This window comes from Scylla paramamosain, chromosome 2, assembly GCF_035594125.1.
Source record: "Scylla paramamosain isolate STU-SP2022 chromosome 2, ASM3559412v1, whole genome shotgun sequence".
Classification (NCBI taxonomy): domain Eukaryota; kingdom Metazoa; phylum Arthropoda; class Malacostraca; order Decapoda; family Portunidae; genus Scylla; species Scylla paramamosain.
The window spans coordinates 11,205,001-11,232,500 of NC_087152.1; the positions used below are offsets into that span (position 1 = coordinate 11,205,001).

Genomic DNA, 27,500 nt, shown 5'->3' on the forward strand with positions numbered 1-27,500 from the left:
GTGTATACCATTACTGGCTAAATATTATCATAGAATACATCGACGGTAGCTTGTATTTTGAATCGCTCTCTTCCCTCACAAGGCCACATAGATGATTGGTCTGGTTCTCATGTGTGTTTTTCCTGTAAATAATGCGGAGTCCTTGTTGAACTGCCGCTGGAATAATTAAAACACCCTTGAAAACATTAATAACTTCCACTCGAGCTTGTAGAAAGTAGTCGAGATAAGACACTGAAACGTTTACAATAAGGATGCTGTTCATAAATGTCTCCGCATCTGCACTGTTTATAAGTTTACATTTGTTTTTGTTTATTCATTAATGTGGCGGTGCGGACGATATACGTAGGTGTTCAGACAAAGTTTTTTTTTAAATTTTTTATGTTCCTATTAATGTGGCGATAGGGGCAATATACATGACAACTTTAATACTAAGGGACGTGTTTATGCAACGTTTCTGTTGATGCGTCGTTGCACAAGATATACATAACAGCTTTTATCATAGTTGAGGTGTTTTGATAAAGGTATTTTTTTGTTTGTTTCTATTAATATGACGCTGTGGGCGGTATACTTCTTTAGGTCTAGTCAAGTGAGGTGTTTGGATAAAGGTTTTTTTTTTCTTAGTTTGTTTATTAATTGATGTTACGGACGGTATACATATCTGCTTCAGTCTTAATTACGGGAGAAGTGTTTAGAAAAAAGTGCATTTTGTTTGTGTTTTTATTAATGTGACGCTGCACATTGTTTGTTCATAGTCAAGGGAAGTGTTTGGATAAAGGTGTAGGACTGCCCAGAGCGTGAAGGTGTGAGGCGACCTAATGACCTTGTTCTGGGCGGCCTCTCTTCCCTCACGTCCAGCGGCAGGGTGGCAGTGACGCTCACCAGCACATCAGTCTTCATGTGTGTGCTGGAACAATGAAGGGCAGCCCGTGAGTCTCTGATGAACGTGACATGCTGTACTGGCGGTCATGGTACTGCTGCCTCGGGGTCCTCTCACCTCACTCTCGCCCTTCATTGCGAGCGCCAGGCAGTGTCCCCGAGCAGCCGTCTGGCGTTACTTTTCCTCTTGGTTACCTTGAACATGAATTGCGTGTCTGTTTTTTTTTTTTTTTTGTTAAGATGAATTTTTTTTTTTCGCCTAATATACGTAGTGGTTACAGGTGGCTTTATATTAATGTTTTAAGTTTTCATTGGCAGCAGTAATTGGAATATTGGATTTGAACAACTTTTTTTTTTGTGTGAAGATGGAAAGGTTTTTTTTTTTTTTTTTTTTTTTTTTTTTTGTCTAGTATAGTAGTGACGGGTGACTTTGACTTTATAGCAGCGTTTTCCTTTATGTGTAGATACTTGCCATACTGACATTTGCTGATATATTGTACTTAAATTGTGTCTTCTTTTAAGATAGAAAGAATTTTTTCTTTTAATGCAGTTGTTACAGGTTACTTTACATCAGTGTTTTCAGTCATTCGTGCATACAGTGTTCATTGCCAACAGTTAATGAAATATTGAACCTGACTTGTGTATCTGTTTTATGTTAAGATAGAAAGTAATTTTTTTTGTTTTTTTTTGTTTTTATATACGTACTAATTACAGGTGGTTTTATATCAGTGTTTTCTTTAGTTTATAGGCACATTTCTTCATTCCCAACCATTGCTGCATATCAAAACATTACATGAACTTCAACACATGATAGTTGTTACGGTGTCGCCTTCCCTGAGGACCTCGTAGCGCCTCCACCTGCTGCTTCCCCGGGCATGGCTCAGGCTGGCCTTGGGCGGAGTCACCAGCCTGTTAAGGAGCGTCGCAGAATTTGCACTGTATAATAAAGTAGAATGATGGCCTGTGGAGTGACAGGCGGCGGTAAACAAATATTATAGTGAAAAACACGTTCTGACAATAAGATTAAGTTGAAAATAAGGTGAAGGAATGGTGAAGGGAGAGAGATGATTTATTGTGTGTGTGTGTGTGTGTGTGTGTGTGTGTGTGTGTGTGTGTGTGTGTGTGTGTGATCCTCTTGACTATTGTGTGGGAAGCCGTAGAGGTGACAGGGTCTTCTTGATCTAATCATGGGCACTTACTCATGATCTCTTTGCGTCATATCATTTTTATTTTTATTTATTTATTCATTTATTTTTTTGAGATCCTAAATCCCACTGTATGCATGATGTAGTGTTTAGTTATTGGCATTCCAGTCTTACCTCCGTATTGCCAAACGTTTTAATATCTTATTATTTCTATTTTTAAGTCTGTAATCGAAGTTCCTGTGTGAATCTCAAGGGTGTTTTAATTGTTCTGGTGATAGTAAAGAATTCCGTACCATTAATGAAAAAAAACCTCGTTGTTTTTTTTCTTCCCATTAATGGTGCGGAATTCTTTTTTAATGGCGCGGAACTTGTCTAATCATCTATGGTATTTGAAAATATTCTTAATGAAAGAGCAAAGCGTTTAAGAACATGGTGCTTAAGATGACGCGATTAAATGTACAAGATAAATAAGTGAAATATGGCGGAATGAGAAAAGCGGGATGGAACAGAAGTACTTTATTTAATCTTGTATTCTTGTTGTTGCCTTCTTCTATTACACTCTCTGAATAAAACAGCAAACGAAACTTAATATATGTACTTCTTTATTATCCCCTGTATCTAACCATCGTCACGCTCCACTTACGAAATGAACTTTTTCCCCTCCTCTCACAAACTGCAAGAAGCAATCACCCGTATGAGCTTTTTAGTAAATGCTATAATATTTTTATTTTTACACGACAAAGTTTTCTTCAGAATGTTTTATTATATAGTTCTTAGTCATCCTGCAACCCCCGAAGTAGCCTCCTCCCTCGATAAGAAGGAAGACAGCTCTGCCCATGGTGGAGTGGCGTGATGAGGTGTACCGAGGTGTAGTGTGGAGTGGTGTTGTGGTGTGGTGTGGTTTGGAGTGGTGGAGTATTGTGGTATGGTGGTGCAGAGTGGTGTGGTGTGGTATGGTGTGATGTGGTGTGGTGTGGTGTGGTGTGGTGCGGCGTGGTGTGGTGTGGGCAGACTGGGTACAAGGTTCAGGGTATTTGTAAGCCACGTGGAGGTGGAACTGGTCATATGGGGCACTCTGGGGGATTAAACTGTCGCCACTTTTAGTCCGGCTCTCGTGGTTATCGCTACCCACACACACACACACACACACACACGTATACATACATATAGTCATTTCGTGTAGGTGTCGTTCTAAGATTAGTAACTTCACTCACTAAGGTTATAATTTCTTTAGATTGTTGTTGTTGTTGTTGTTGTTGTTGTTGTTTTCGTCGTCGTTGCAGGAGTAGAGATGTCTTAACCGTCCACACACACACACACACACACACACACACACACACACACACACACACACACACACACACACACACACACACACACACACACACACACACACACACACACACACACACACACACACACACACTCGGTCAAGGATTCCTGGTTTTACATTTGACTTCATCATTGTATCCATAAAAACAAACACTCACTCTGAAGGCACGTGGTTGTTGATATCTTTTTTTTTGCCATCTCCTCTGTCCGCCTCAAGACTGCAGAGAGCATCGTGATCTGTGCAAGTGGTGGTGGAGTGTTTCAAGGGCAGAGAGGATGTTACGAATCATTAAAACTTTCTAGTCTCTTCACACTTACTCCTCATACCTTACGGGGAGGGTTTCTAGTGTCTGGTTTCTAGTTTCAAGTCGGTCAGTGACGATGTGGTTTTCATTCTTTGTTTTTTTTTTTTCCTGCTGTGAAAGTGTTAGAAGCAGATTATCAAAATTAATAAGAGTTCGTGTTCTGAAATGCTTTGTTCTCACAATGTTGATTCGATGGATTGTCATGGGTATCTTTTCCAATTAATGAAGCAAATTTCTTTTTAAAGCATAACTAGAGTTGTGAAAATATTTTTGAAAACAATTATTTTATAGATTGTTGCAGGTGGTAGAGATAAGACGGCGAAACTATCACTAGAATCGTAAAATTATATTGAAAGCCACAGTAACTTCCATTAGAACATGTTACAACTAGTCAAAATAAGACGCCGAAACTTTTGAGAATGTGGACTAAGACTTTTCTCCTCCACGTACAACATACAGGGAATAATCACCCTCACGAATATGTTAATTTTCTTCACGACAAGATTCTCCGCTTAATGTGTTGTTCAGTGATTAGCTGGTTATTATGCAGTTAGTTATTTAGTTATAAGTTATTCATTTACTAATTAGTCGCCAGTTATTTAGTTAGGTAGGTTGGTAGGTAGATAGTTTATTAGTCATTTAGGTAGGTTATTGAATAGTTAGATAAATAATTAGTTATTAGCTACGTAAACTGGACAAAGGCGCAATAAAAGGGAAAAAAAGCGATAATGAAACATTCGAACAAAAAAAGTTACCAGAAAAGAGAATTATAAATGGAAGGCACGTTTAGTCTGGAGTTCGCTGGATGGTTACTCAGTTATTATGTTGTGTTCGTGTAAAATAGTACCGGTGAATTTCGTACCTGGCGAGCTGCTTGTTAGGTGGTTCATGTTCATATTTGTCTTTACTCTCTATAGTTTTCTTGCAATTGCAGTTGAATGAGATCTCTTCTATATATTTTCTTTTGTGTATGTTCATCTTCTGTCTTGTATTTTGTGTCTATTTTTTTTTTTGTACTTTGTTATGTATTTTGTCAGCGTATTTTCATCTTCCTTGTATTTTATGTTTTTTTTTTTCTCTCTTCGGTATGTTTTCTGTTTATTTTCATCTTCTTTCTTGTGTAAATATTTTTTTTTCTTTGCATCTTATTCTGTGCATTTTCATTTTCTTTCTCGTATTCTGTATTTATTTTTTTTGTTTTGTGTATCTTCATCTTTCTTGTCTTTTGTGTCTATATTTTCTTTTTTTGCACTTCCACATTCTCGTCTATTAATGTATCTTTTCCTTACTTTTTTCTTCTGTGTATTTTAATCTTTCTCGAATCCTGTATCTCCATTTTCTTGTTGTGCACTTTCACCTTCCCTTCTATCTTGCATTTTACACGTATATTCCCTTCCGTGTTGTCGGGTGCTAAGACACGGCAGGGGAAAGAAGGGAATAGTCGGAATCGCCATGTTCTGGCAAGCTGCGGGGGAAAAGTTTGCGTTCAAGGAAACCCGTGAAGAAAAACTATGGTGGTTGGAAGTGATGACGTAGTGACTTGTGCGTATGTAACCGAGAGCCAAGCCACCAGCCAGTGATGTCACCTTTAGCTGAATGGTGAGAGTGTGGTTGGATGTTCTGTCCGTGTTACTTCTTAAGAATGATTTTCAGTTGAACTTCTGGATGTCTTACTTCGTCTATACTTCTGGCAGTCTTTAGTAGAAGTTAATTGAGGGTTTTTAGTAGAAGTTAATTGAGGGTTCTCAGGGTTGTCTTAATGATTTTAGTGATGGTTTAAGAAAGATTTTATCAGCGTCTTATTTTTGATTATTTTTAAAACGCCTTATGTAGTGGCAGTTATTGTGAGCTTTCAAGAGTGTTTTCATTGTTTTCATAGTCTTTGTAGGTTACATGAGGGTTTTCGGGGGTTTTCGTGATTCTATTAATGGTTTAACACCGATTTTCCACGTATTATTTCGGTTACTTTTAAAACGATTTATGTAGCGGCAGCTATGCAGACTTTTCGAGAGTGTCTTCATGATTCGAGTATTAATAATTCCTGCATCTTATCACGAATAATTCAAAGTTTCTACTGGAAATTAGTAGGAGGTTGGAAGAGTTTTTTTTTTTTTTTTTAATGATTCCAGTAATATTCTAATAAGGATTCTGCATCATCAGTGGGAAAAAAAAATCTATAGAAATCTGACTTATCACATCAGTGCAAATAGTCCTTCCGGGAGCCTGGAGCGTTTTAAAATCCTGGCCGTGCGTGTTATAGCGAGTGATGTCACGTTTAGCAGAATGACAAGACCCGTCCAACTGGTAAACATTATGCTCATCAGTTCAGGTTCCGAGATATACACCCGAGACTCTCTTCCTTTCTCCCTCTGCCGCCATTCCAACCAGTCTGTCAGTGGCTCACAAATAAGGGCGTTATGTTGAGGGTGTGCAAGGCTGGTCCCAGCGCATCACGTGTCGTTCTGGGAAGTACTACCCATTGAAACTGAAAATAAACAGTACCAGCAGCGAGGTTTTGAAGCAGACTAAATATATCGTCTCTCTTCCACAACCTCTACGGGGAAACACAGATATAGTTCGTTCAGTGTTCTTCCTTTCTTCCTTCCTTCTTTCCTTATTGAGATTTTCAGGTTGTCGTTTCTCAAGCTTAGATCTTTGACTCTTTGGACTTGACTTTTTTTTTCCTCCTTTTTTCCGACATTTTCCAGTCTCCATATATATATAACTAAAAAAAAAAAAAAGAAAAAAAAACGTACTTCATATACTCGTATTTTTTTTTAACACATAGAAGCATTTTTGTCACATTCGCACACAGAGAAGCGTGGTGAAATTCATGGTGAGTATCAGTAGCAAAGTAATTTTTTTTTTTTTTTTGTGGGTGTGTCTGTATGTTTGTGTATTTTCTTTTTGATGCTTTTACTTTATCTCCGATGCCTGTGCGTCTTTGTGTTTCGCCTCTGTCGCTTCCTCTTCACGCTCCACCGCTCCACTCCCATCTCCTCCTCCATACACAACCTTCGCCTCAGTCTTTATCACCACTTCCACTTCCTCTCCATTATCTTTATGCTCTCTTACCACCACCACCACCACCACCACCACCACCACCACCACAGCCATCACTTCGAGCCTCTTTTCTTCTCTCTTTCATCTCCATCATCTTCACCTCCACCACCACCACCACTACCTGCAGCAAGACTATTACGTGCCATTACCTCTGTCAGTTCCACCAGCAGTACCACTATGAGTACCAGCATTACTAGTATCATTACCACCACTACCACCACCATTACTCAGTCACCACCACCACTACTACCACTCCAGCCGCTACCTCCCTATCATAAGCCAATAACATGATGCGAAGTCCTACATATGTACTCGTACAAATAAATGATTTTTTTGCTCTCACACACTTCTGCATCCTCCTCCTCCTCTTCCTCCTCCTCCTCCTCCTCCTCTTCCTCCTCCTCCTCCTCCTCCTCCTCCTCCTCCTCCTCCTCCTCCTCCTCCTCCTCTTCCTCCTCTTCATCATCATAATCAAGAGCTCCACATTTTCTCTTGCACTCTTCTTCTACAAATACATTCCTCTCTTCTTCTGCTCTTTTATTTTTCTTCCATGTAAATTACCACCACCACCATCACCACCACGACCACCACCACCACTATCACCACCAGCACCACCAGATACACCCTTGGCACTGTAACCTCGATCTCTAGTGCCACGCCCCTTTTGACCCTCCCTCTCTCTCTCTCTCTCTCTCCGCAGGTGCCGCAAGTGGAAGAGGACATATTGAATGGTTTGGGCGGCGCGGGCGGCATGGAGGGCGCGGGTGGCAGGTCGGGAGGGGCGGCGGCGGGCGGCTCACGAGGCTCCTCCAGCAGCGGCTCATCTGGCCCAGGTGAGAGAGAGAGAGAGAGAGAGAGAGAGAGAGAGAGAGAGAGAGAGAGAGAGAGAGAGAGAGAGAGAGAGAGAGAGAGAGTTAACGCCTTGACTGAGGGTGGAGGTCAAGACAGAGAAACAGGTGATATGAAGACAGTCTATTCCTGATACGTTTCGCTTTTGTATTCTTCCAAAACCGTAACCTTATAGCACCTGTGTCTTCCTTTCTCTCTTTTAGCCTCCATCCCCAACTTGTCTGAGTGTGTGAGCAATGTAGAGTCAAATGAAACAGGCACAGGAAGGTTTGAACACCCCAACATTCACTCCATTTGCTCTTAGTGGTGTCTTTTTGAAGCTACACGTATTATTCAACGACAGATCACCCTATGTACAAAAAAAACCTGGGACCCAAATTTGTAGGAAAGAATTAATATACTTGGAAAGAGAAGGGGAAAATGAATTATGGAGACTAAAGAAAGAAGAGAGGAAGGAAGAAAGAAAAAAAAGAAAAAAAAACTCAGATTCAGATGTAAGAATTTATTTACCTAACTAGTCGTGACATAAATCGCAATGAAAATCATAGTCTTACATGATGGAAGAAAAGGAGTATACTGTAAATCTGCAATACAACATTTCATCTAACTTGAGGAGAATTCATGGCAGAGTTATTATACAACTGGTGCGTTCAAAAACTCTACGGGACTTGCTGTGACTATCTACCCTTATTTATTCTCTAGCAGTGATAAGGTTCTCGCAGTTTTTTACTCTGCCTTCACCAGCGCACTTGGTTCCAGATTGACCTGTAGGGTGATATTGACATTACTGGAGGGCTTAAAATGGTATGCTCAGGAGGGCAGGTAAATGGAATACTGTAAAGACTGAGAACAAAAGTGAAGAGAGGATGGATGAGAGAGTGGATGTACATGAAATAGAAGGTCTAACTGAATGAAATGAGGAACAGAGAAGTAGTGTAAATAGGTAAATGATTAATTATTAAAGAACGAACAAATGGAAGGAAGAATTAATGAATGAAAGAATTTATAAAATTAATGAAAAGGAGACAGACATAGAGAAATGAAAAAAAAGAAGAAATAGAAGTAGATAGACAGAAGATATGAAAGAAAAGTGATCATGTTTTATGTTAGGTAAGGTTAAGTTAGGTCGAGTAGGTCAGGATAGCGAGACTGGCGGCAACACACGTTCTGTAGTTAAGTCAAGTTAGTTTAGGCTAGCTAGACTAGCGAGTAACACACATTCTAAAGGTTAGGTTAGGTGAGGTTAGCGAAACAGGCAGGTGACACAAGTTCCTAAGGCCATTCGTCTGGTCATGAGTTCCTGCCAGGCTTCCACCACCCTGGCCGGCGGCGAGGGTGTGTCTGTGTGTCTCCCACTCGCCCTCAGCGGTGGGTGGCCTCCTCCCGCCGTCACCCAGCCTGCACAACACTCGCGGCGAGGTTTGGCTCACCGGTGGAGAGTTAGAGAGTTGGACAAGTAGACAGATAGAGACTGACTGGTAGCTGGATGAAAACATGATAACACGATAGGGAATAGGATTCATGGATGAATGGATAAACTGATTGATTGATAGATATTTACTTAGATATATAGTAGATGGGTAAATAAATAGTTAGCTGTATAGATAGGCAGAAAGATAGAAATATAGGAAAATAAATAGATAGGTACGTAGATAGACACACTTACATATGTACACATGAAAATTTACATACATAAATAAGCAGAGAGAGAGCGATATGTATATATATATATATATATATATATATATATATATATATATATATATATATATATATATATATATATATATATATATATATGTGTGTGTGTGTGTGTGTGTGTGTGTGTGTGTGTGTGTGTGTGTGTGTGTGTGTGTGTGTGTGTGTGTGTGTGTGTGTGTGTGTGTGTGTGTGTGTGTGTGTGTGTGTGTGTGTGTGTGTGTGTGTGTGTGTGTGTGTGTGTGTGTGTGTGTGTGTGTGTGTGTGTGTGTGTGTGTAGCAAAAATGTACAGAACTAGAAAAAAAAAAATGATATATCGTAATAGAAGGAAATAATGAAGGAGAGGTAGGTTAAAAACAGTATAATATACGTGTAAATGTTTCACTGTTTCACCACCACCACCACCACCACTGTTAGGTGTGTTAACTCGATAATTATTTCTGTCAAATAGAGAGAGAGAGAGAGAGAGAGAGAGAGAGAGAGAGAGAGAGAGAGAGAGAGAGAGAGAGAGAGAGAGAGAGAGAGAGAGTGTTGCGTGTTTGTGTGTGTGTGTGTGTGTGTGTGTGTGTGTGTGTGTGTGTGTGTGTGTGTGTGTGTGTGTGTGTGTGTGTGAGTGAGTGTGTCTGTGTGTGCGTGTGCAACTAATCAGCACACGCCTGCAGCATCGTGTGACAGTGTACAAAAAAAGAAGAAAAAAAAAAAAGGAAAGAAAAAGAGAGAGAAAAAAGAAAAGTTTATGGTGGGGGTCGTAGCCCTCGGCACACCTGCCAGCCGGCCAGCCTCACCAGTCATTGGGTGCGGGGGTGTTGGTGAGACTTGTGCTGGCCATCTGGTTATTCCGTGTGCTTTGATTTTTATTCAAGTACGGGCGTCCTTGGGGCGTCAGGCAGCGTTAGAAACTCTGGGTTAGGTCAGTATAAATTTATCGCTAATTTTAATGATTGCTTTCTGCATAATTTATATAGATATATGTGAAGGGTGTCCACGAGACTATCCTTTTCTACCAGTGGCCGACGAGCTAATAGTTTGAGTGATGTGTCTGGGGCTCCCTGTGTGAGATTGCCGGCCTGGTATATAAATAGGTAGGTCTAGATATTTTGGTGACAACATTCTCTATAGCTAATATAATTCAAATAGAACGTATGATCCAGTAAATTGCAGCATCAAATACTCGTATCTTTACGTTTCACCGGAAAGAAATCTCAAAAAATTTGTTTCAACCTGAACAAATAAACTTTAAGATAGTGTACTATGTTGATAGTGGTTGTGGTTGTGGCGAAGGAGTGAGTGGATGGACGCATCAGCACCCTTCCACCACCCTTCCACTGCCTCTCCACCGCCCCTGCACTGCGGCCACACACCATCTGTGGGCTGGAGGGGCGTGGCCGTGTCGCCTGTAGGAACGTAGCGCTGTACAAGTCACTCACGTATCACAGTCCGTCTTGGATGAGGCGTTTCTGACCTAAAATAAAAAGATTGATGTGGTAAAATCATAAGCAGTAAGAACGAAATTGGCGAGGTAAATAAAGGGTAAGAAGATTATCTGCAATTACCACTTTATCACGTCCTGGTGTTGTCAGTGTGACGGACGTGACGGTAGGTACGCTTGACAATCATGCGACGGTTGTAGGGAAGCTGTTTGGTGACTCAGGTAGTGATTGGTAAGTGGAAAGTGATTGGGAAGGGGTAAGGGGAAAGTGACTGGGATGGGATAAGAAGGAAGTGATTGGAACTGGTAAAAGAGAAGTGAATGGGACGGGTTAAGGGGGAAGTGATCGAGGCAGCGTAAGGAAGAAGTTTGTTGGACGGGGGAAATGACTGGAACGCGAGAAGTGACTTGGACGGGGGGAAGGAAAGTGATTGGGACGCGGGAAGAGTGACGGCCACCCACTTGTTTATGATGAGATGATGAGTTCGGGGGAAGAGGGGAAGAGAGGGAGAAGGGAGGGAACGTTATAGGCTGGGAAGAACAGGAACAGGTTGTGTGTGTGTGTGTGTGTGTGTGTGTGTGTGTGTGGTGGTTGTTGTTGATGTCGTTGTTTGGTCGTGTAGCTCATGAGTCTTATTTACCTGGACACGCCCCTCGTTGTGCCTTGTCATGACAGGTTAATTCCGTGGCTGGTGGCAGCAGCTTCTCACTCAGCACAGCAGCACGGTGAATGCGATGCACATCAAATAGTTCTGTAAGAATGAGTGAAAGTGACATGACTTCTATAAACTATTTCTTACACAAATTTAAAATACAGGACTTTTCTTCTTTTCTTCTTCCTCCTCTTCCTCCTCCTTCTCCTTCTCCTTCTTTTTTTTTTTTTTCTTTTTCTTCTTCTTCTTCTTCTTCTTCTTCTTCTTCTTCTTCTTCTTCCTTTCTTTGCTTCCTTTTCTTTTCCTTTCTTTCCTTCTCTTTCTTCCTTCTCTTCTTCCTCCTCTTCTTCCTCCTCCTCCTCTGATAAATAGATAAACAGACAGACAGACAGACAGATAGATAGATAAACAGACAGATAGATAGATAATTAGATAGATAGATAGACAGATAGATAAAAATAATAAGTTCCGACACTCTTGAACCGTTACATTTCCCATATGTATGTACCACGTGTTGCTCCCCGGGTACCTATTAGCGCCCACTACAGTAACCACAGCGCAGGATTGGTCTCTTGGTAATAAGCAGCTCGTAATGTGATTCACCATGGCACCAGTAATAACGCGATGGCCTTTATTTCGTATTCTTTCCCAGTGGGCGTCATTAGCTTGTGTACTCCGTCAGTGGCGAGCAGGCGTGGTGGTCTGGACAGGATGACAAGGTACTGGTGGAGGGATGGAGGGCAGCGGTGGGGGGAGGGAGGGATGTTGGCTGCTGCCGGTCTCTTAATTAACAAGATGCTGGGGTGGAAGGCGCGGCGGATGAAAACACGCCTTGAATGACTGTTTTGAGCCGGAGAGCGCCCACCAGTGCCAGGCCAGGCCACCCACTGCACGCTGCCTTGGCTGAACGAGTTAATTTGTTGGATCTGATTAATGCTCACATCTCAAACAGACGTGGGGATGTCTAAGGTCGGTTAACTGCACCACTGAGAAAAAAAAAAAAAAACGTTAATAATTTTGCGTCTCTAATGAAGCTGAGATCAGAAGGTGCTTATTTCTGAAGTTATTTAGACACTAGTTTGAATGATGAATATTAGTGCTGCCCAGTATAATCTAGCTTTCCACCTCGTACAGGGTTGCCTCCTTCACTCTTCCAGTTTCTCATTGTCTCTTATCCCTCACCTCTCATCTCCAGCCTCATCATAACGTGTCACCCTCACCGCCTCACCCTTAAAACCTTCTCCCTCACCTGGCTCTCGCACCTCACTCACTCCCTCACGCACACATCCTGTCCTTCATGTTTGCCTTATCCTCGGTATTAAGAAGACAAGAGGACCTCCTTGTTACCTATGAGTTTTCCTTGAATTTGCCAGGCCATGACATGGATATGGCTTTGTAAAACACTACTATTTAAGTTGACTAAAACAATGTATTAACTGGAGAAACAGACTGCAGGTATCAACATTATAGACAATGATTAAATGACATACCAATTGCTCTGTGAAGATGTTACATGTTAACGACAATTGGTAAACAGGATGAAAACCCACCAGCTTAGATAATGCCACGCTGGCACCTGGGGAAGGGTAGATAATGGCTCGCTGGCACCTGGGGAAGGGTAGATAATGGCACGCTGGTACTTGGGAAAGGATTGACAATGGCACACTGGCACCTGGGGAAGGGTAGATGATGGCACGCTGGCAGATGGGAAAGGGTAGACACTGGCACGCTGGCACTTGGGAAAGGGTAGACAATGGCTCGCTGGCACCTGGAGAAGGGTAGATGATGGCTCGCTGACACCTGGGGAGATGATCGACCCACAGGAGGAAGGTGGCGGCCACACTATCCAGCCCCAGAAGTTGGTACGCGTCCATTTGTGGTGAGGTAACATTTGGTGGCACGTCCAGGACACGTTCCCAGTCAGCCATGAGAGGCGCCACTGCCAGGGTGACAGCGCGGCCTAGCTCACCACCATGCAGGGCGGGAGCTGGACAGGGCGTGGGCCACTAGGGAGGGGCCTCTTCTTGTATGGTCTGCTGGATTCGTACTGGGAGCTTGATTGTGAGCCCACCATCCTTTAAGGGTTTTGAAGAACATTGGCGAGGACAGCTTTCCCGGTTGTTTAGGACACAGGGAGGGAGCTTCTGGTATATATTTCTTTACATAAACCAGCACCTTTATCAAAAGTCACACTGTCAATGCGGCAGAATATTTTGACGTTGGTCAGAATAAGTACTATACAAGTTTTAAGGTTGCTTAAGATTCATACACCTATAAGGGAATATTGGTTACCTGAAGGACAATTTCTACCGACACTGGTCACGGACTAATGGATATTGAGATATTTCACGGACGTTTGGATTTGGATCATTTAATACTTAATTCACTGACAGCCAGCAGTCCTGTTTGGCCTTAAAACTAATAATTCCCTGATATTGGGATATAAAGTTGAAAAAGATTGGATGATTGAGATGTAAAGTTGAAAAGATCGGATGACAGGCCTCTTGTGTAGATGACTTTCAGGTACACTATATACCGGTACGGAAAGGATTATGGCTGATTATATGGCTAGAATGAGGTGTCTAGATGCAGACACGTTTGATGCATAAATAGAAGGTAGAGTATTAGCAGTTAACAGTGAGGAGCAAAGCTGAGAGAAGCTTCGTAAACTTGACATGGGAAACATAAGTGGACTCATTGAGGGGCAAGACTAAAAGGCACAGTTACAAGGCAAGTATAAACGATTAAAGGAGAGGAACTAAGAAACAGGAATATAAAGTTAAGAGGATATCCTGTGCATGAAATATTTGTAGAAGAGGAAGTACAGTGTATAATATCCTGCCTGATTGAATGTTACTGTTATTATTTTTTCCTGGATAATATTGTCATAAGACTTGCCATGCTCTAAATGCAAGTTGATCTCTTCCTTAGCCAGCATCTATTTTTATCTGATGTATGTTAGTTTATTTATACGTGTATTAATTTTTAATTGAATAGTATCTGCTGCAAGTCGTCATGATTCTCAAGGTTCTAGTTCATGTTATATTCATTTTTTTCCTTTTTTTGACTTGTCATGAAGTATTTAGTGCTTATCGCAGGTTTAGCTTGCTACTTGGGACTATATTCTGAAACACTTATGCGCCTCACCTCCACTACATTCAGAAGACTCTAATTGAGGTTACCTTGGTTTTTATTTATTTATTTATTTATTTATGTTTTATGACTCTAGTGATATAAACAAGATTTCTACATAATTAGTAGGAGAAACATTCTTGAGAACTCGGTTAATTATCTTTGTGGCCTTTGAAAATAGTTGTGGTGAGAGAGCAGAGCATTTCTGAATATGGACCTTGGTCCTATTTCTCATGAAGATCAGGACCATATTCTGGAAAGTTCTTCTCTCACAACTATTTTAAAAGGCCACATTCTAAAGGAACTCATTCTAATTTTTTTTATATTTTTTTTATTGGTATTGATAAAGTCTTTGTTAATCTTTCACCAAAATTTATGAAAACACTATTGGTAACTTGGTAAAATGCTTGAGAGTCCGAGGAACCTTAGTGTATGCTGTGGCCTGGCTATTTTGCTGCGGCAGTAAACGACGTGAAAAGTGTATCCTGGCTTGGCGGAGGCGAAACACCTGCCACTCCTTTCCCTCATCCCCTTAGCCACTTATTAAACCTTCAACCCTTCATCCCTTCACCCCCCCTTAGCTCCTTCATCCCTTTGTTTTCCCTATATTTACATGACGTGATTAAAAGAATAAAAAAAAAAATAATTTTTTAAGAACATAAAAACGTAAAAAAATACCAGTAGGTCAACAAGTGGCAGTTCTTGTATAAGACATGCATACCTACGTCCACTCATCCTCCCTATCTAGAAATTCATCTGATCTTCTAAAGTCCCCATAAAGTAAGCACCTACCATTGGATTCATGGTTCTGTCCAGGCATCTAGGAACATGCGCATATTCACGGGCAACATATATGCAATGTACACCCAAAATACTCAGCAATGCAAAGCTGCCTTACCTTGTTTCATCATCAGCTGAATCTTCCACATTTTTCAAACACTCTCGTTTTTCACTTGCAATCGACGATTTTATATTCGGCTCAAAATTAAATGATGATTGAAAAGTTTCGGCCAAAATTCGTTGAGGGCCGTGACGGCCTTGGGCGCCGTACGGGGGGAGGAGGTGGCTGTCAGGTCGAGCCTGGGGCCCAAGGCACAGAGACCGGGCAGCAGGTCCTCCTTTTTCTTTGCGGCCTCAAGCTTCAATAGTAGTCGTCCACTTGCAGCGCCTCACACTAGGCAAGGAGTCGCTTTAAGCAAGAGACCAATGTCTACCATTCACCAGATGTTGCCCGGAGGGGGGGACCCTTATGGGGAGATAAGGATTCCTCCTATAGAGTCTGATGAGTGGTGTGTACGGGTCCCTTGATTATGATGGCACCGGGCTGAACAACTCGCCATGAATGAGGATATGCTGCGCACCATGCACCAGCCACTGACAGTACGAGGGGTTCTTTAGGGGAGAAAAGGGCTCGCTTCATGACAGTGGTTGGGGAGTGGTGTGTGGTGGGTCCTTGCTCATGGCGACCCGTGTGAGGCGCTGCAAGGTTGCCTCGTCACTGCCCTCACACACGGGACTGGGGTGGGCCCTTGGGGAGGAAGGGTTCGTCCCAGGACCAACGTAAGTAAGTAGAAAAAAGTTTCGTTTCGCTATCGCCATCGACCGCTTCGTTATCGTGGAATCGCATCGTTATCGTGAATCGCATCGTGGAATCATATCGTGGAATCGCATCGTATCGTGGAATCGCATCGTGGAATCATATCATGGAATCGCATCGTTATCGTGGAATCTTATCGTGTAATCGCATCGTTATCGTGGAATCGCATCGTTATCGTGAAATCGCATCGTTATCGTGGAATCGTATCGTTATCGTGTAATCGCATCGTTATCGTGGAATCGCATCGTGGAATCGTATCGTGGAATCGTATCATTATCGTGGAATCGTATCGTTATCGTGGAATCGCATTGTTATCGTGGAATCGCATCGTGAAATCGTATCGTGGAATCGCATCGTGAAATCGTATCGTGGAATCACATCGTTATCGTGGAATCGCATCGTTATCGTGGAATCGTATCGTTATCGTGGAATCGCATCGTTATCGTGGAATCGCATCGTTATCGTGGAATCGCATCGTTATCGTGGAATCGTTATCGTGGAATCGTATCGTGGAATCGTTATCGTGGAATCGCATCGTGAAATCGTATCGTGAAATCGTTATCGTGGAATCGTATCGTGGAATCGCATCGTGAAATCTTATCGTGAAATCGTTATCGTGGAATCGTATCGTGGAATCGCATCGTGGAATCGCATCGTGAAATCTTATCGTGAAATCGTTATCGTGGAATCGTATCGTGGAATCGCATCGTGAAATCGCATCGTGAAATCTTATCGTGGAATCGCATCGTTATCGTGGAATCGTATCGTGAAATCGCATCGTGGAATCGCATCGTTATCGTGATATTGTTTATTTATTTATTTATTTATTTATTTATTTATTTACTTATATATAATTTACTTAATACACATACATATCATATATTTCACTCATGGTAATAAATCCGGCAATACAAATCTTCTATGACAAGAAGTCCAACAAATCTCGATACTTTTTTTTTTTTTTTTTTTTAATACATGTATAATTTTGTGAGATGCAGCACATACTTCTCCACCTCAATGGTGTTAGAATTTCCTAAACTTTCATATGTCATTTGAAAGACGCACCGAGGGCCTTGTCAGTGGCGCTGTAATGTAACTGTACTATTTTCAAGTATTGCCGCTACCTGTGCCTCTCAAGAATGTTTCGCTGCTTCTTTGCTTCATAATTGTTGATATGTTTAGTACTCAACTTGTTTTATGGTTACTGGCCAGTCTGTCTCCAGCTCTTTTCTTCTCTTAACATTTTTACTTTTAACCTGAATGAAGTCCCAATGAGAAGACTCCTTTGTCGTCTGTCTATTTTACAGAATACTTCTTTCCCTAGACATCCTTTCCCACGTCTGTGTTGGGTCGTCCTTTCTGCTAGTCTCCACCATGCATCTATCCCTTCTTCCATCTCTCTCTTCACCTGTCTCTCCATCCGTCTCTTCGTCCGTCTCTCTCTCTCTCTCTCTCTCTCTCTCTCTCTCTCTCTCTCTCTCTCTCTCTCTCTCTCTCTCTCTACCGTTACTCACTTCCTTCTCTTTTTCCGTATATCTCCTCATTCCTACCAGCCTCCCCACTCCTCCCCGCCTTTTTTTTTCTCAACTTTCCCTTAGGTCCAGTTCTTCTTTGTGTTCTCATCATCATTCATTCATTCACCTTTCACAGCACTTCATCTTCACCAACATTCCGTCACTCTCCATTCAGCCTCACTCATCAGATTTTACGTAGCTATTTTCAACATTAATTTCACCAGCATGTATTTTCCAGTGTCATATTACCCTCAGTGAAATCGCTAATATAACTCTACCCAGTCGTGTTATTAGCGTTGTGTTCCGGATGAGTACTTCCCCGCCGTGTGTTGAGGGAAGCCGTGCAATATTGAGGAGGCAGGTGCACCTCATGCCGGCCCGGAGGTGCGCCCGCTGAACCGAGTAATGCCTCCCTGGGATGCAGCAGCAGAGAAGGATGTAAGGCACGGAGGCAAAACAAAGGGGATGTTTATGTTTGGCTGATTTTTTTTTTTTACTTAAAAATAGAAATAGTATATGTATTTATTTATTTTATTTTTTTATTTATTTACTATTTTTCTTTGAATAGATTGATAGATAGAAATATAGTTATATAGGTAGGTAGATATGTAGGTAGCTGGGCAGTTACACACACACACACACACACACACACACACACAAGCAGACAGACACGTACACAGGATGTTAAGTGTGAAAGAGCATATTATTCTCATTATGAAAACATGCACTATTCCTGTATTCCTCGTGGCTGAGACCGGACTAGAAGTTGCGCTGTGACTCAGTGATAGGAGGAAACAAGAAGTGCGGGAAGCAGAGGATAGGGCAATGGAAGGGAAGGGGAAGGGTGGTGGGGGAGAGGGAGGAAGGGTATTTAAGTAGTGTCGTAATTCAGTGCCTTCCGAACAAGAACCCGTGTCATTACTGCACTGTGCACTTCACCGCTAAGACCATTCAGGTTTATATTAAAACGTGTGAGGTGTGAGGCTGAGATTTTGAAGGAAATTTAAAGCAGCGATGCAAAGCTTGACTGTATTAGTCCGCCAGCAGAAAACGTGACGTCACGTGACGACTGGCGCCAAAACAGTTTTGTGTTGACCTGCGCTGAGGGACAAGTGTGTAGGGCGGCAGTGGTGTTTTCTGTTTAAAAGTCAGTACCTGCGTGCAGAGCCATAACCGCACAGTAATGTGGAGTACTACATGGATATGGTGTTTCTGTGTGGCTTTTGTGATGGAAGCACTGTACTGTGCGAATTGCAGTACCGAACAGAGTGCTTAACTGAAAATGCAGCAGTGTTCGTGCGGTGGCGGCAAAAGATGTTTTCTTGGGGTTGGTGGTTCAGCTCACCGAAGACAGGAACACGGAGGTGAGAGGCAGATTATTCATGCAGCGGAGCACAGTCTAAGCACCAAAACAAGATGGCAGGAGGTGTTGAGGAAGACCAGGTATTCCATGTTGTCGCGATCAACTGGAGAAGGTTAGTTTTATTACGAGGTGTACGCAGACTTACCGAGAATGTGACAGTAACACCTAGTCACAGTTCAACGGTGTCTCACTTATTCATTTTGTTTTGCTTGATTGCTTGATACAAACACAAGATCCTCCTGTACTAGTGACAAAATACTGTGTTTCGATAATCAATTTATTGTCTTCAAGATAATGGGTCGTTGCACACTGAATACCTTAAGTTTCCTTGCTACTATACTATTCTTGACACTCTACCTACGACCTCTACCTCTCCATCTCCCTCTCTCTAGTGTTATTGGTATAATGCAGAGGTTCTTGATCCTTCTACCGCAGTCATCTGGAGGTAAACAGCTCTTCACTGTGTGTTTATTCGTGAAAGTTTTTGCCCGTCATCTGACAGGCTGCAGGTTTGGTGTAGGCAGCTGTAAGACTCCAGAACTCTCTCCTCTCCCCGCATTACCGTCATTATCGTCTTCACCACCACAACCACCACCACCACCACCACTCTCTCATGCATCACCATCACATTAGAAACTGAGTCATCACTCGGTCTTTGCGTCAGTAATTTCAGGTTGGGGGGATAGGTTCAACTCGGACCATTCTGAAATACCAACACGGACCAATATCTCAACCAAATCGGACCATTCTGAAATACCAAGTTGGACTGTCATCTCACCAATTCGGTACTTTATTTGGTTCTTCAACTATCGTTTTTACCAAATTTTTGTAGGATTATTTTGTTGTTTATCCGGTGTATTATCTAGTTTGCTTATATGTCATTATTCATTCGTTCTTCCATGTTATTTATCTGTATGCATCAGTTTAGCGTTCCTTGGTCTGCATATCTTTAATCGTTTATTTTGTTCTTTATTTTATATATTTCATCACTATATTTCGTATATATCATCTGCTCATTATTTTGTGCAGCTTTCTATCTGTCGTGCCGGTCATCCTTCCATTTTACCTACCTGTCAATCAGTTCAGTGGTAGTCATTCTATTTATAGAACACTTTTATTTAAATTAGTTTCCTAATCCATTCATGCCAAATTTAGTTTACCTCTCTGTCTATCTATCTATCTCTCTATCTGTACATCCACCTCTCCTCCCATTTACCTCTTCATCCATCTGTCAAGGAGCTAGTCAGTCAGTCAGTCAGTCAGCCAGTCAGTCATCTAGTCACTTTGGTAGTAAATCACTTTGCGTGTCTCTCCTCGATCCATTTATCTGTTTGTCTGTTCGTAAACATAATCCACTCAATATTTTCTGTCCTTGAATTCTCAGGTATGTAAGTTTAGCATCTTGTACTCACTGGCACAAGTAACATATAGGAAGCCAATGAGATTGTACACGCATTTTGTTAGCTCTTGGGATGTTCTAAGGAACTTACGTGTGGTCATGGCAGTGCTGAGATAAAGTTTGAAATATATCACTGGGATGTGCGTAAGATTTCTCTGCTTCATTCCTCTTCCAGTTATTCACGATTGTCTTTATAACCACCATCATCAGCTTATTATTACTATTATGGTCATTATTATTAACATTATTATTAACATTATTATTATTATTATTATTATTATTATTATTATTATTATTATTATTATTATTATTACAACTCTTGCTACTACTACTACTATTACCTTTTAACTCAGGACTGTTTTCACAGAAATGGTCAGTCGATTTCTTATGAGTATTTTTTTCTTCATTGATAATGTCGAATCCTCGTTGAATTACCTCTAAAATCATGAGAACACTATTGAAGATCCCAAACAACATCCACTACAACTTGTTAAATGTAAGAAATGAAACGAAGAAATGTATAGAAATACGTTAAGAGGTGTAATGACATGATCTTTTCTCTTCACCTAATTAGGGTATCTGAGTCCCTACTCTAACTTGTTTCTTGCACCGGCAGGAGGCAGCGGCGGCAGCGTGGGTGTTGCTATGACGACGGCGGGAGTTCCCTTCTCTACCCAGACGCTGGCCGTGACCTCCACCCCTCGCTCCCTCTCCCTGGCCTCCATCTCCTCCGAAGGCAGCACGGACAGCCACCTGGTGGAGAGGGAAGACATCGTCGCCCTCACCACCGCCGTCAGGGCATTCAAGGACGCCCTGGGCAAACTCAAGCGTATCTTCCACCCTGAGCGAGGTGGGTGACTGGTGATGTAAATGGATGGTAGATACAAGTTACTGGGTCTATATAGATGGGTCTTGAAGGAGAACGAGTGATGAAAATGTAACTAATTAAGCCATCAATAAGTAACTGGAGGAACAATTAATTTACAAAATGCAGATTATATTTTGAAAAGATAATAATCGTGATAGATGCTGGGTGTGTAAGTGTGCAGTACTGTTACGCCTACAGCAGATGTCATTGATATGTAGCTGAATGAATGATACTGCATATTATTTCTGCAGAGGTAGTGATATTGATAGATACAGATTGTAAGGCTTTACAATATTTAGGCCAAAACACATGACGGACAGGAGGTAAAGTACACCGTTACTGATATTGACACTGAAAATTACTCGCACCCATCACAAATATTGACAGTACTGATGACTATACCAATTACAAGGATGTGCTAGTGACGGAAAGGCTGTAGCTAAGTTTACCTGTGCGAATGACAATAGGGAAGCGAGGGAAGCAGCAGCAGCATGTCTCATCACACCGTACAGCTCCTTCCTTCTGCCGCAGACAAATCGGAGACGCTGCGGGTGGCGGGGCACGAGCGTCTGGGGGAGGTGCTGAGAATCTTGAGGACCATCCTGGAGAAGTACAGTCCCATCCAGCACAACGAACTGCTGGCCGCCGCCTCGCACCTCATCTCCCACGTCAACGGTGAGTGTGACGCGTTATTTTGAGACATTAGCGGATGGATGAATGTCCGTGGTGCGTTTCTCCTGGTGCCTGGCAGGGTTTGATAGGTAGTCACTGCGCCCCAACAGTCTGGTAGTTCTTTTTTTCGAATTCTCTCATATGAGGATGTTGCTAGATTTTCCTCTCGAACCATAGCAGCGACATGTGATTCTGTTAACGGGGAACCAAGGATTATCAGCTGCGAGCGGGTTTTTTTATTCATTTTTCAACCCTTTGCTGGCATCTCTGAAACGTAAAAAAAAAATAAATAAAATAAAAAACATAAAAGAAAGAAAAGATAAAGCAATCAGTCAATCTTGTAAATTCGCTACCTACCTGCAGCACACGTATATCTTCTATCTACGTACAGCATCCTCCACCGTACACTACAGAACTTCTAACACTCACATCCCCTCAGCCTTCGTCATCTTATACACCGCATTCTGATAACCTCAATCACGCATTCCCACAACCTGTATTCACTCTCCACACAAACCTCACCCAAAATACACACATCCACAACTTCATTAATCCACACATCCACACCCTTCACACCCACACACACTCTTCAGTCTCCACCACACACATCTCACATCCTCCTCCACACATTGTCCAGCCCTTTAAACTGACGCACGTGGGGAGTTGTGAGTGTGATGGTACTGGTGGTGGTGGTAGTAAAACGGACTCAAGATGGTAGTTATCTCTTGCATCAGATAGACAGAGTGTAGGCTTGAGAACAGGAACCAGTCGTGTGCAGCGAGGCCATGGGAGGAGCGGGGAAATGGAGTTAGCAGTCACTGGAGCAGCAACCGTGAAAAAAAAAAAAAAAAAATGCAGCTAAAATTAGTAAAGGAAAGAAAGGATCGAGTTGTAGTTATCATAGAGGTGGACAGGTTTCAGATATCAGGTATCGAGACAATCAAGGTAGGAAGGATACTGATACCGCATTAGAGGCAGAGAAAAGAAGTGCTAAGGAGGGAGCAAAAGATCACGTGTAGTAATTGTTAAGTGGTCACAAGGCGGGGTATCGGGCATCACGTATCGAAGCAGAGAAGCAGAATCAAAGCATTAGGAGCAGAGAACAGAAGAAGTACCAAGAAGTAAGAGAAAAAAGAGCACGTGTACTCAGTGTTAAGTGGTGACAGGTAGGGCAGGGGAGGGAGCGTGGCCTTCAGGATGCGGGGACCTTTACTGATCATGACATACGGGCTGCCTGATTGAAGCGCCCAGACAGCCTCGGTGATGGATTCCCTCGCACTCACTTAAGGGCGATGCGGTGGTGGTGGTGATGGTGGTGAACGTGACGCGTTACACCCAACCTCTTACATCTGATAGACGGCAGCGTGAAAATGAGTAGCAAGTCATGTGCAGCGGTGCCGTGAAGGTGTCGGGGCGTGAAGATAGTGAATTCAGAGCAGATCATGTAGGTATGAGTATCGCTAATTGTTGGCTTGTCTTGCCTTCATCTTTTTATATTCCTCACGATTGGAGTTCCTTAAATAAGGGCGCCTTCGAGCTTAACTAGTCAGAACACCTCACTATTTATTTATTTATTTTATTCCATTTTTTATTTATTTATTTATTTATCTATTTTTTTCTTGAGCGAAGTGAGGGGAAAGGGAGACGTGAAATTAGCTTTTTCATAACGTTTTGTTCCCTTTGTCCAGACTCCTTTACGTGAAAAGAGAAAGTGGGGTGGAGGGAAACACGAGCGCCAGTTCACGGCCAATAAATACTCAGCTGAGCGTGAAACATTCCCCGTTAGCTAGTTACGACGGAGGATACATTACCGGAAGAGAAAAATGGTGATAGTGTGACCAACAAATCTCCAACAAGTGTCGGTATCCACAGGTGTCGCGTGTAAGGGTCACTCGTGGACGTGGTGAGGCTGTTAGTTATACTGTCATCATCAGGGCGGGGCGGGAGGGAAGGGGGTGAGGAGAGGAGTCTGTGCTACCTGGGGAGTTTGCACTGCATCCCCGAGGGCATTCAAGATGAGAGGCGGGGAATCCTGTTGCTTCCCTCTCATGCTGGGGGCCGTGTGGGTCAGCAATACAGCGCTCTGCTCGCGGCTGGAAGGTTGCGAGTTATTTTTCGTGGCTGATGTCAGTTAGTGGTGGAAGTGTTTTGTCTTAACCATAACCATGGGCGGTTCCATGTGACTTTGTTGATGCAGTGTCATTGCTCAGTAAATTTCCAATGTTTATTAACTCTGCTTCTTTCGACTCCAATGCTTGTTTTCCGGGCGTCATTCATTATGAAGGTATTACATCAAGTTAAATAACTGTTGTAAGAAACAAAATTATCCTGGGAATTATCTGCCTCACAATGCTTGGATGACATGGCATACCCTCAGTCACGGTGCCGCACTGTGACCCGTTAATTGTGTCTGTGTTCAGCTACACAAAAATGCACTCAAGGTTGTGCTTGGTAGACGAAAAGTTAATTGCGGCCAGAACAAAGAGCAAGAGCAGGACTCTCACTTGCCCTTGGTGAGGAGGTTGTGCAGGCGGTCATCAGATGGACGAACGTCAACAAAACGGAATGCCCTGAGGCAACACTTTTCCAAGCAACACTTTTCGTATTTTTCTCTTTGTTCAGGGACCTCCACCAGGGATGCTTGAGTGTCCTCCTTACTAGGCTGTGCTGCTGAAGACATCCATAAGTTATTAAATACTGTAACAGTTTCTTGTGTGGAAAACTTAGTCAAAGAGTGGGTGTTATTCAGGTACTGTAATGTTTGTTTAGTTCATGTTCGCGTATAGTGAGAGACCTTGGCTACTGTTGGGAATGCAGGATGTCTTGGAAGTTTTACGTCGGTATTATGTGTTCAGCGTGTTTATCCTGTGGTCATCGAGGTGTGCGTGTAAGTTATTGGCGTTGTTTCTTCGTGATAGTTTACAGTGTCTGATGGTTCCGTTTGCAGTTAGTAATATGGAAATTGTCAGTGTTTAGGACAAGTTTCCCCTCTCTCTCTCTCTCTCTCTCTCTCTCTCTCTCTCTCTCTCTCTCTCTCTCTCTCTCTCTCTCTCTCTCTCTCTCTCTCTCTCTCTCTCTCTCTCTCTCTCTCTATATATATATATATATAATGGATTCAGTTCTCAACCTATCGAATATTTCTTCTTTCTTTCGATCAAGCTGTCAAAAAAAAAAATTATATATATATATATATATATATATATATATATATATATATATATATATATATATATATATATATATATATATATATATATATATTTTTTTTTTTGACAACTTCATCGAAAGAAAGAAGAAATATTCGATAGGTTGAGAACTGAATCTATTATATATATATATATATATATATATATATATATATATATATATATATATATATATATATATATATATATATATATATATATATATATATATATATATATATATATATATATATATATATATATATATATATATATATATATATATATATATATATATATATATATAATAGTGGTCATACAGAAACATCATTTGACATAATATACACGGAGAAAAAATACCCTGAGAATTTGGAACGTGATTTTAACCTTCACTCTAGTCTTCCTTCCAATTTGGGGCGTGATTTTATCCTCCTTTCTTTGGAGAGGGAAATGAAAATTAAAGGGATAGATAGGAAGGGTAAAATAAGAGGTGTAAATAAAGAAATCTAGTTAGGGTGAAAAGATGGAAATTTGATGCAGTAATGAGATTGAGAGGTGGCAGGCTCCGTTCTAGTGTAGTTGCCCTTTCAAATACTCGTGCGGCGAGTCACAGAAAACCAGAAATTTGAAGGGGTATCTATTATAATATTAGAAGGATTTCCTCGGTTCGTGGTAGCTCTTCTTCATATTCACCATTTTGTTTTTATGTTCCTTTTGACCAAGATTCAGAGCATTCTCTTAATATAAGTTCAAATGAACAGTCTAACTACCTCTATTTATTGCATCTTAAGATTTTTCTGCACTTGTTCTTCTCTTTTCTTTCTTCCTTCACTTTATATATTGCACGCTTTTGCTTCTCGTGCACTTTATTTCTTTTCACGTACTTTATTCTACATGTTTCGAGTTTTTCCATTACTTTGCTCATCCTCCGTTACCTTTTCTCCGTCATTTTATACAATATACGTATTTATATCCACTTTTAATTACTTGTTGCACTTGTTTCCTTCATTTCTACAGCATTTATGCACCATTCACTCTTGACATCTTTTTTGTGTGTGTCAAGGAGTCTGGCCAAGGCCACAAAAGAAAGAAAAAAAAAAGTAAACGCTCAATATGTCACTCCTCCCACACCACCCCCAAGAAAAAGAAAAAGAAAAAAAAGAAAAAGAAAAGATAATTATAGAAGGAAAGTCCCAGAAGTTGGTTGGCCAGTTTAGTTGTGGAGGTGTCTTGATTCTCCTCTTTTGTAACGGTTCATGTTATAGAGACGCGATAAAGAAAAATAAAAAAAATAAATAAATAAATATGTCTTAGAAAGTTCCAGAATTACCAGATAAATATTTTTCTTGTCTTCCTTATATATTTTTCTGCATATAGACCATTGTTAGCTTGACACTTAAAAATTAAACCGATTGGAAATAAAATAAAAGAAAAGAAAAAGAAACTGCTATTATTCTCAGAGTTAAGCATAATTTTGGTTTATTTATTTTTTTTGTTTATTATTAGTTTCTCGGCATTATGCTTATTTGGCAACTATTATTCATATATATATATATATATAGAAATAAGAAAAGTAAGAAAACGTAGAAGTCAAAGGTGTAACTCCTGTAAACTTCCCTGACTTGTTATTTTTGTTTGTAAAAGTTGTGACGATCATGTCCATCAGAGAGAGAGAGAGAGAGAGAGAGAGAGAGAGAGAGAGAGAGAGAGAGAGAGAGAGAGAGATTTACCGTGATATGTCAAGTGAGAGGAAGACAGAAGGTTCGAGAAAGAAACATAAAGAGATAATTAAAGAAAGAACAGTCCAACTAATGTCTCTTTTCATTATATTTATCTTTAGAGTGTGAAGAGGGAGAGAAGTAAAAAAAATAAATAGAATAAAATAAAAGAGAGAGAGAGAGAGAGAGAGAGAGAGAGAGAGAGAGAGAGAGAGAGAGAGAGAGAGAGAGAGAGAGAGAGAGAGAGAGAGAGAGAAACAGTCCAACTCATGTCCACTTTCATTATATATTTTTAGAGTAAAGTAAAGAAAGAGAAAGAATGAAAGAATTAAAAGAAATAACCCAATTCTTGTCATCTTCTATTATTATTATTATTATTATTATTATTATTATTATTATTATTATTGTTATTGTTATTATTATCATTTACATTTTGAAGAAGGAAAGAGAAAAGAAAGGGAAGGAAGGGGAAAAGAAAAAGAAAAATCATCATTCGAACTTTTTTCTTTTTAATTTGAAGAAAAGTGAGAAAAAAAAAGAAACAAAGTCAATAATCAATCTACCACGTGTTGCTTTTAATTAGATTTTGTAGCTCCGAGAAAGAAATAAGTAAAAAAAAGAAGACAAAAGAAAAAAAACAAACATCATTCCAACATTTATCCTTTAACATATTTTCAATTAAAAGAAAGAAGCAAAAAAAA

At 41.1% G+C, this 27,500-nt stretch overlaps 1 protein-coding gene across 1 annotated transcript in view; it reads left to right on the forward strand.

The window, feature by feature from the left end:
* LOC135106892 (rho GTPase-activating protein 45-like) overlaps positions 1-27,500 on the forward strand; it is a 182,307-nt gene that overhangs the window by 24,597 nt on the left and 130,210 nt on the right. The window contains exons 3-5 of the mRNA XM_064016283.1: positions 7,422-7,554; positions 20,973-21,206; positions 21,756-21,899. Coding sequence (XP_063872353.1) covers positions 7,422-7,554; positions 20,973-21,206; positions 21,756-21,899 — 511 coding nt within the window. The remainder of the gene's footprint in view (positions 1-7,421; positions 7,555-20,972; positions 21,207-21,755; positions 21,900-27,500) is intronic.